The sequence below is a fragment of the Scyliorhinus torazame genome, unplaced genomic scaffold, assembly GCF_047496885.1.
Source record: "Scyliorhinus torazame isolate Kashiwa2021f unplaced genomic scaffold, sScyTor2.1 scaffold_869, whole genome shotgun sequence".
Taxonomy (NCBI): Eukaryota; Metazoa; Chordata; class Chondrichthyes; order Carcharhiniformes; family Scyliorhinidae; genus Scyliorhinus; species Scyliorhinus torazame.
In genome coordinates this window covers 69,269-79,324 of record NW_027308596.1, presented here as the reverse complement: position 1 = coordinate 79,324, position 10,056 = coordinate 69,269, and the positions used below count along the sequence as shown (strand labels likewise).

General features: G+C 47.1%; 1 protein-coding gene across 2 annotated transcripts; it reads right to left on the bottom strand.

The window, feature by feature from the left end:
- Positions 1-5,786: 5,786 nt before the first annotated feature.
- On the bottom strand, positions 5,787-9,689 carry LOC140406806 (uncharacterized). Of its 2 annotated transcripts, XM_072494708.1 has the most exons (4): positions 9,576-9,689; positions 9,084-9,173; positions 7,171-8,481; positions 5,788-5,962 (listed from the first exon to the last, which is right to left on the bottom strand). In XM_072494708.1, exons 3-4 carry the CDS (start codon positions 8,370-8,372, stop codon positions 5,833-5,835), a joined length of 1,332 nt encoding a protein of 443 aa, XP_072350809.1. In that variant the 5' UTR covers positions 8,373-8,481; positions 9,084-9,173; positions 9,576-9,689; the 3' UTR covers positions 5,788-5,832. The 2 variants fall into 2 exon arrangements, with proteins under 2 accessions (XP_072350810.1, XP_072350809.1); XM_072494709.1 differs by having other exon boundaries at positions 5,787-5,962; positions 7,171-9,173.
- Between the last annotated feature and the right edge of the window lie 367 nt (positions 9,690-10,056).

Genomic DNA, 10,056 nt, shown 5'->3' with positions numbered 1-10,056 from the left:
GTCATGACGGGAAGAGTAGGGTCTCTTAAGGATCTAGAATGTCATCTATGTGCGGATCCACAAGAGATGGGTGAGATACTTGATGAATATTTCTCATCAGTATTTACTGTTGAGAAAGGCATGGATGTTAGTGATGTCTTGAGGAGTGTACATATTACAAAAAAGATGCTGAAAGTCTTGAAACGCATTAAGGTAGATAAATCCCTGGATTAAACGTATCCCAGGACGTTGTGGGAGGCTAGAAAGGAAATTGTGGGTCCCCTAACACGAGATATTTGGACCGTCAACAACAACAGGGTGCCTGAAGATTGGAGGGTAGCAAATGTTGTGCTTTTGTTTAAGAAAGGCCGCAGGGAAAAGCCTGGGAGCTACAGTCTGTGGTGGGTATGTTGTTAGAAGGTATTCTGAGAGACAGGATCTACAGGCATTTAGAGAGGCACGGATTGATTAGAGACAGGCTTTGTGAGTGGAAAATCATGTCTCACGAATTTGCTTGAGTGTCTTGAAGGGGTAACCAAGAAGGTAGATGAGGGCAGTGCGGTCGACGTTGTCTACATGGACTTTAACGAGGCCTTTGACAAGGTACTGCATGGTAGGTTGTTGCACAAGGTTGAATTTCACGGGATCCAGTGTGAGGTAGCCAATTGGATACAAAATTGGCTTGGCGACCGAAGCCAAAGGGTGGTTGTCGTGGGTTGTCTTTCAAACTGGAGGCCCGTGACCAGCGGTGTGCCTCAGGGATCAGTGCTGGGTCCACTGTTATTTATATTATTGATTTGGATGAGAATTTAGGAGGCATGGTTAGTAAGTTAGCAAATGACACCAAGATTGGTGGCATAGTGGATAGTGAAGAAGGTTATCTAGGATTCCACCGGGATCTTGATCAATTGGCCCAGTGGGCTGATGGGAGTTTAATTTAGATAAATGTGAGGTGATGCATTTTGGTAGATTGAAACGGGGCAGGACCTACTCAGTTAATGGTCGGGAGTTGGGGAGAGTTATAGAATAAAGAGATCTAGGAGTACAGGTTCATAACTCCTTGAAAGTGGAGTCACAGGTGGACTGGGTGGTGAAGAAGGCATTCAGCATGCTTGGTTTCATTGGTCAGAACATTGAATACAGGAGTTGGGACGTCTTGCTGAAGTTGTACAAGACATTAGTAAGGCCACACTTAGAATACTGTACACAGTTCTGGTCACCCTATTATAGAAAGGATATTATTAAACTAGAAAGAGTGCAGAAAACATTTACTAGGATGCTACCAGTACTTCATAGAATCATAGAATTTACAGTGCAGAAGGAGGCCATTCGACCCATCGAGTTTGCACCGGCCCTTGGAAAGAGCATCCTACTCAAGCCCACGCCTCCACCCTATTGTCTAAGGGTAATTTAGCATGACCAATCCATCTAACCCGCACAACCTTGAACTGTGCAAGGAAACCGGAGCACCCAGACGAAACCCACGCAGACACGGGGAGAACGTGCCAACTCCACACAGACTGTGACCCAAGCCGGGAATCGAACCTGGGACCCTGGAGCTGTGAAGCAACTGTGCTAACCACAGTGCTACCGTGCTGTCCGCTTCATGGTTTAAGATATAAGAAGAGGCTGGATAGACTGGGACCTTTTTTTCTCCTGGAGGGTAAGAAGTTCGATAAAATAATGAGGGGCATAGATCAGGTAGATAGTCAATATCTTTTCACAAAGGTTGGGGACTCTAAAACTAGAGGGAATAGGTTTAAGGTAAGAGGGGAGAGATACAAAAGGGTCCAGAGGGGCAATTTGTTCACAAAGAGGGTGGTGAGTGTCTGAAGTGAGCTGCCAAAGGCAGTAGTAGAACATAGAACATAGAACAATACAGCGCAGTACAGGCCCTTCGGCCCACGATGTTGCACCGAAACAAAAGCCATCTAACCTACACTATGCCATTATCATCCATATGTTTATCCAATAAACTTTTAAATGCCCTCAATGTTGGCGAGTTCACTACTGCAGCAGGTAGGGCATTCCACGGCCTCACTACTCTGCGTAAAGAACCTACCTCTGACCTCTGTCCTATATCTATTACCCCTCAGTTTAAAGCTATGTCCCCTCGTGCCAGCCATTTCCATCCGCGGGAGAAGGCTCTCACTGTCCACCCTATCTAACCCCCTGATCATTTTGTATGCCTCTATTAAGTCTCCTCTTAACCTTCTTCTCTCCAACGAAAACAACCTCAAGTCCATCAGCCTTTCCTCATAAGATTTTCCCTCCATACCAGGCAACATCCTGGTAAATCTCCTCTGCACCCGCTCCAAAGCCTCCACGTCCTTCCTATAATGCGGTGACCAGAACTGTACGCAATACTCCAAATGCGGCCGAACCAGAGTTCTGTACAGCTGCAACATGACCTCCCGACTCCGGAACTCAATTCCTCTACCAATAAAGGCCAACACTCCATAGGCCTTCTTCACAACCCTATCAACCTGGGTGGCAACTTTCAGGGATCTATGTACATGGACACCTAGATCCCTCTGCTCATCCACACTTTCAAGAACTTTACCATTAGCCAAATATTCTGCATTCCTGTTATTCCTTCCAAAGTGAATCACCTCACACTTCTCTACATTAAACTCCATTTGCCACCTCTCAGCCCAGCTCTGCAGCTTATCTATATCCCTCTGTAACCTGCTACATCCTTCCACACTATCGACAACACCACCGACTTTAGTATCGTCTGCAAATTTACTCACCCACCCTTCTGCGCCATCCTCTAGGTCATTGATAAAAATGACAAACAGCAACGGCCCCAGAACAGATCCTTGTGGTACTCCACTTGTGACTACTCCATTCTGAACATTTCCCATCAACCACCACCCTCTGTCTTCTTCCAGCTAGCCAATTTCTGATCCACATCTCTAAATCACCCTCAATCCCCAGCCTCCGTATTTTCTGCGATAGCCTACCGTGGGGAACCTTATCAAACGCTTTGCTGAAATCCATATACACCACATCAACTGCTCTACCCTCATCTACCTGTTCAGTCACCTTCTCAAAGAACTCAATAAGGTTTGTGAGGCATGACCTACCCTTCACAAAGCCATGCTGACTATCCCTGATCATATTATTCCTATCGAGATGATTATAAATCTTGTCTCTTATAATCCCCTCCAAGACTTTACCCACTACAGACGTGAGGCTCACCGGTCTATAGTTGCCGGGGTTGTCTCTGCTCCCCTTTTTGAACAAAGGGACCACATTTGCTATCCTCCAGTCCTCTGGCACTATTCCTGTAGCCAATGATGACATAAAAATCAAAGCCAAAGGTCCAGCAATCTCTTCCCTGGCCTCCCAGAGAATCCTAGGATAAATCCCATCAGGTCCCGGGGACTTATCTATTTTCAGCCTGTCCAGAATTGCCAACACCTCTTCCCTACGTACCTCAATGCCATCTATTCTATTAGCCTGCGGCTCCGCATTCTCCTCCACAACATTATCTTTTTCCTGAGTGAATACTGACGAAAAATATTCATTTAGTATCTCGCCTATCTCTTCAGACTCCACACACAATTTCCCATCCCTGTCCTTGACTGGTCCTACTCTTTCCCTAGTCATTCGCTTATTCCTGACATACCTATAGAAAGCTTTTGGGTTTTCCTTGATCCTTCCTGCCAAATACTTCTCATGTCCCCTCCTTGCTCGTCTTAGCTCTCTCTTTAGATCCTTCCTCGCTACCTTGTAACTATCCATCGCCCCAACTGAAACTTCACACCTCATCTTCACATAGGCCTCCTTCTTCCTCTTAACAAGAGATTCCACTTCCTTGGTAAACCACGGTTCCCTCGCTCGACACCTTCCTCCCTGCCTGACCGGTACATACTTATAAAGAACACGCAGTAGCTGATCCTTGAACAAGCCCCACTTATCCAGTGTGCCCAACGCTTGCAGCCTACTTCTCCACCTTATCCCCCCCAAGTCACGTCTAATGGCATCATAATTGCCCTTCCCCCAGCTATAACTCTTGCCCTGCGGTGTATACTTATCCCTTTCCATCCTTAACGTAAACGTCACCAAATTGTGGTCACTGTCCCCAAAGTGCTCTCCTACCTCCAAATCCAACACCTGGCCTGGTTCATTACCCAAAACCAAATCCAACGTGGCCTCGCCTCTTGTTGGCCTGTCAACATATTGTTTCAGGAAACCCTCCTGCACACACTGTACAAAAAACAACCCATCTATTGTACTCGAACTATATCTTTTCCAGTCAATATTTGGAAAGTTAAAGTCTCCCATAATAACTACCCTGTTACTTTCGCTCTTATCCAGGATCATCTTCGCCGTCCTTTCCTCTACATCCCTAGAACTATTAGGAGGCCTATAAAAAACGCCCAACAGGGTGACCTCTCCTTTCCTGTATCTAACTTCAGCCCATACTACCTCGGAAGAAGAGTCCCCATCTAGCATCCTCTCCGCCACCGTAATACTGCTCTTGACTAGCAGCGCCACACCTCCCCCTCTTTTGCCTCCTTACTCTGAGCTTACTAAAACACCTAAACCCCGGAACCTGCAACATCCATTCCTGTCCCTGCTCTATCCAGGTCTCCGAAATGGCTACAACATCGAAGTCCCAGGTACCAACCCATGCTGCCAGTTCCCCTACCTTGTTTTGTATACTCCTGGCATTGAAGTAGACACACTTCAAACCACCTACCTGAACACTGGCCCCCTCCTGCGACGTCAAATCTATGCTCCTGACCTCTATACTCTCATTCTCCCTTACCCTAAAACTACAATCCAGGTTCCCATGCCCCTGCTGCATTAGTTTAACCCCCCCCCCAAAGAGCACTAACAAATCTCCCCCCCAGGATATTGGTGCCCCTCAGGTTCAGATGTAGACCATCCTGTCTGTAGAGGTCCCACCTTCCCCAGAAAGAGCCCCAGTTATCCAGAAATCTGAATCCCTCCCGCCTGCACCATCCCTGTAGCCACGTGTTTAAATGCTCTCTCTCCCTATTCCTCATCTCACTGTCACGTGGCACGGGCAACAACCCAGAGATAACAACTCTGTTTGTTCTAGTTCTGAGCTTCCATCCTAGCTCCCTGAAAGCCTGCCTGACATCCTTGTCCCCTTTCCTACCTATGTCGTTAGTGCCAAATGTGGACCACGACTTGGGGCTGCTCCCCCTCCCCCCTAAGGACCCGGAAAACACGATCCGAGACATCACGTACCCTTGCACCTGGGAGGCAACATACCAAACGTGAGTCTCTCACGCTCCCACAAAATCTCCTATCTGTGCCCCTGACTATAGAGTCCCCAATTACTAATGCTCTGCTCCTCTCCCCCCTTCCCTTCTGAGCAACAGGGACAGACTCCGTGCCAGAGGCCCGTACCCCATGGCTTACCCCTGATAAGTCCCCCCCCCCCACAAGTATCCAAAGCGGTATACTTGTTTCTCAGGGGAACGGCCGCAGGGGATCCCTGCACTGACTGCTTTTTCCCAGTCCCTCTTACAGTTACCCGCCTATCTCCAATCTTTGGTGTAACTAATTCCCTGAAGCTGCTATCTATGACCCCTTCTGCCTCCCGAATGATCCGAAGTTCTTCCAACTCCAGCTCCCTAACTCGGTCTTGGAGGAGCTGGAGATGGCAGCACTTCCTGCAGGTAAAATCAGCAGGGACACTAACTGCATCCCTCACCTCAAACATCCTGCAGGAGGAACATTGCACTCCCTTCCCTGCCATTCCTCTAACTTTCTACCAAGATCTGGCTAACCACTAAATTAAATTTTTTATAAAAAACAATAATAATATAATAAAATATGGTACTTACCTCAGACCAATGGGTTTTATTATTAGGCTAGAGGAGGAGGGCAGGTGGGAGACACTACATGTGTAGTGTCTCGGGTTTCGTCTCCACCAGAATTTATTGGCGAGGGTCTTCCCAGACGTCCGCGGGTCGACTTCCTGTTCCCGCCTAAAACACTAATTTAAATAAAAAATAAAATAAATAAAAATTTTCAGCTCCTGCTGAAATTGACTAACCAGCCAGCTCCACTCCCGCCGAAATCGACTGGCCTGCCCCTGCAAAGACAAGTGCTTTTAAAGGACACACTTACCTCCCAGCAACCATTTCCGCACTGCTCCCGCTGAAACTGACTCACCAGCTGATTCTCCCGCCGAAATCGACTGGCCTGCCCCTGCAAAGACAAGTGCTTTTAAAGGACACACTTACCTCCCAGTAACCACTTCCGCACTGCTCCCGCTGAAACTGACTCACCAGCTGATTCTCCCGCCGAAATCGACATAGAGGCGGGTACGATTTTGTCTTTTAAAAAAGCATTTAGACAGTTATATGGGAAAGCTGGGTATAGAGGGATATGGGCCAAATGCAGACAATTGGAACTAGCTTTTTGGTACGAACTGGGCGGCATGGACAAGTTGTGCCAAAGGGCCTGTTTTCATGCTGTAAACCTGTATGACAATGGGCTGAATGTCTCAAAAGGTATGGATAAAGTAGTTGTGGAGCTGGTGCTTCCTCTTTTGGGGCATTCTAATATGTGAGGTTATAATCTTAGAATAAAAGGTAGCAAATTTGAAACAGATTGGAGGAAAACCCCCTTCTCCCAAAGGGTTGTGAATCTATGGAATTCGCTACCCCAGAGTGTGGTGGATGCAGGGACAGTGAGTAAATTTAAGGAGGAGTTAGACAGATTTTTAAATTGGTAATGGGTTGAAGGGTTATGGAGAATGTGCAGGACGGTCGAGTTGAGGCCAGGATGAGATCAATCATAATCACATTGAAGGTGTTAGGCTCGGGAGGCTAAACTGCCTACTCCCACTCCTGGGTCATGTGTTCGAGGGAGGAGATGCTCTGGCTGATTTTGCAATGCAGCTCTTGACCTCTAACATTGTAGGTCACAGATGAGAAACATATCAGCCAGTTCTGCACTGTAAATTCTATGATAGCATGGCGGAGCAGACTCGATGGGCCGAATGGTCTAATTCTGCTCCTATATCTTATGAACTTCATTGTAAGGATTCTATGAAAACAAAGCTGATTTATTTGGCTTTTCCCCCAGATTGTTAATGCCGAAAACTGCCCAAGATATTATTAACATTGGCAGAAACAGACCCTAATAAACATGGTTCAGTCCTGGATGTGATTATCATAATCCAATCACTACACTTACTTGTGAAGTCGCTGGTGTGCCCGTAGGTTGGATGAGGTAGTGTATCCCATCCCACACTTGAAGCAGATGAAGGGTCTCTCCCCAGTGTGAACACGCTGGTGTGCCCGCAGGTCAGCTGGTCGAGTGAATCCCTTCCCACACTTGGAGCAGGTGAATGGTCTCTCCCCACTGTGAATTCGTTGGTGTTCACTGAGTTGAGATGAATGCTTGAATCCAGACCCACATTGAGAGCACCTGAAAGGCCGCTCATCAGTATGAACACGTTGATGGGACATGCATTCACTGGAACTTTTATAGCCCTTCCCGCAGTCTGGGCATTTAAAAGGTCTCTCCCCAGTGTGAATTCGCTGGTGTATCAGTAGGGCAGAGGAAGCAGTGAATCGCTTCCCACACTCGGAGCAAGCAAATGACTTCTCCCCACTGTGAGTGCGCTGGTGTGTCAGCAGGTCCAATGACTGAGTGAATCCCTTCCCACACTTGGAGCAGTTGAACGGTGTCTCTCCACTGTGAATTCTCTGGTGTGCAGTAAGATGAAATGATTGCTTGAATCCAGTCCCACATTGAGAGCACCTGAATGGTCTCTCGTCAGTATGAACACGTTGATGAGACATACATTCACTGGAACTTTTATAGCACTTCTCGCAGTCTGGGCATTTAAAAGGTCTCTCCCCAGTGTGAACTCGCTGATGTGTCAGCAGGGTGGAGGAGGCAGTGAATCCCTTCCCACACTCGGAGCAGGTGAACGGCCTCTCCCCAGTGTGAGTGCGCTGGTGTATCACCAGGGTGGATAACACAGCGAATCCCTTACCACATGTGGAGCAGGTGAATGGTCTCTCCCCTGTGTGAATTCGTTCGTGTATCAAACGGTCTGACAACCGACTGAATCCTTTCCCACAATCGGAGCAGGTGTACGGCCTCTCCCCAGAGTGAACTCGCTGGTGTCTCAGCAGGTCGGATGACTGACTGTATCCCTTCCCGCACTCGGAGCAGGTGAATGGTCGCTCTCCAGTGTGACACCGTCGATGAATTTCCAGCACAGATGGGTAATTGAATAACATCCCACAATCACCACATTTCCAAGGTTTCTCCTCACTGTGACTGCAGTTATGCTCTGACAGGTCAAATGATTGGCTGAAGTCTCGTCCACACACAGAACACATGTACGGTTTCTCTTCACTGTGAATGGTGCTTTTTCCTTCCATATTCAAAATCTGATGACATTCAGGTGTCAATAAACTGGACCACACCGTCAGATCATGATGTGATGTTTGGTTTCAGTTTCTCAACTGCAAAGCCTCCCCTTCTAATACCCTGTGAAATTGATTAAAAACAGAAAAAAGAGAGAGGGAGAACCCACAAAAACACAAAGGCAGGTTGTGAAATTGGTCATTTGTGAGGCCGTGCTTAGAAAATGTGATAATGAAAGCTGCTGGAGTGTTGTTAAAAACTGCCAACTGGTCTGGGTCTACAAAAGATTTGAACTTTTATGTGAGCAGTGTGGAGAGGAACGAGGTTAAGCGAGGTGGGATGAGCACAATTAAACAGAATCTCCCAACCTCTACCATCTAGGAGGACCAGGCTCACATGCGTATGTGGACACTTTCACCTCCAACTCACACACTGTCCTGACTTATCTGAAATCTAGTGCTGGATCAACAGAAAATTCCTCCATTTAATTATTGAGAAAGCTGAAGCCATTGTCCTCAGTCTCCATCACTCCACTCCACGGACAATAATACCATTCCTCTTACTGCAATGAGTACAATTACTTACCCATCACCCTGTCCTCACTGACCAACATAGGCTCCTGACTCAATTAAAAATTCTCATCTTTTTCAAATCCCTTCATGACATTGCTCTTCCCTATTTCCGGTCACACAGATGTTTGAATATTTTCCCACAGACACACTTACATTCAGGTTTTGATGAATCAAATAATTGTCAGGTTTTGATCTGATGTTTGGCTTGAGCTTCCCAACTTCAAACCCTGATCTTCTAATATTCTGTAAAAAAAAAAAAAGGGCAGTGCAGGATAGAAATTGAGTAGAGATAAACATTCCTGTTGGTTTGAGTTTTGTGTGAGTAAAAATGCTCTCCTCCTAATGCCCTGTAAAAGGAGTTCCAAAATCAATCAGTGTCAGTCCAGAATAGAAACTCACAAAATTGTCTCCTCCTGCTGCCTGGAGCAGGATGACCGCGCATGCTCACTGCTGCACATCTCTCCCCCCCCCCCCCCCCCCTCCCCCTATAAAGATGGTGGCCGTTAACTCAGGGCCTCTAGCTCAGGGAGCTACTGCCGCGGCCCCGTTTGGTGCGAATACGGCTTCGTTCGGTTATTATTCCACTTTTGAGTCCTCCACTGAGTGTTTATGAAGCCTCCCCACCCACGCCGCCGACTCTCTTACCCTCCTACAATCCGTCTGTTTGTCTCCAATTCTGGAGCCGAGCGATCCACCACTCAGCATCGGAAGCTCCCACGGCGCGCATGTACCAATCGGAACTCGAATCGCGCATGCTCGGATTCACAACGCGGGACTGCTGCTGGGCAAACAGGAGGATAAGGCACATTCTGATTGGCTGCAAATCCAGGGCAACACACCACCTTTAAATATTTTATTGTTGACTATTAGTCACGTGCTCGATTCAATTACAATTATTGCCATAAAATGATTTAACGATCTAATACAGAAAACCGGGTTTGATCAGGGATATTTAGCATAGTTTTGACAGAGGGATGTCATACCTAAGGAATTTGATTGCATTTTTCGAGGAGGTGGTCAGGTGGGTAGTGCGGTTGGTGTAGTTTATATGCATTTCAGCAAAAGTTTTGCCACCATTGCTCGTGGAAGATTGATAATGATGATAAAAGCACCTGGGATCCGTGTG

Excerpts from the sequence above, each read along its gene's own strand:
- LOC140406806 (XM_072494709.1), bottom strand. The coding sequence starts at position 8,372 with ATGGAAGGAAAAAGCACCATTCACAGTGAAGAGAAACCGTACATGTGT. Across the intron at positions 5,963-7,170 it reads GCACACCAGCGACTTCACAA|TGTTTTAGGCGGGAACAGGA; the intron begins GTAAGTGTAGTG and ends TATTTAAATTAG.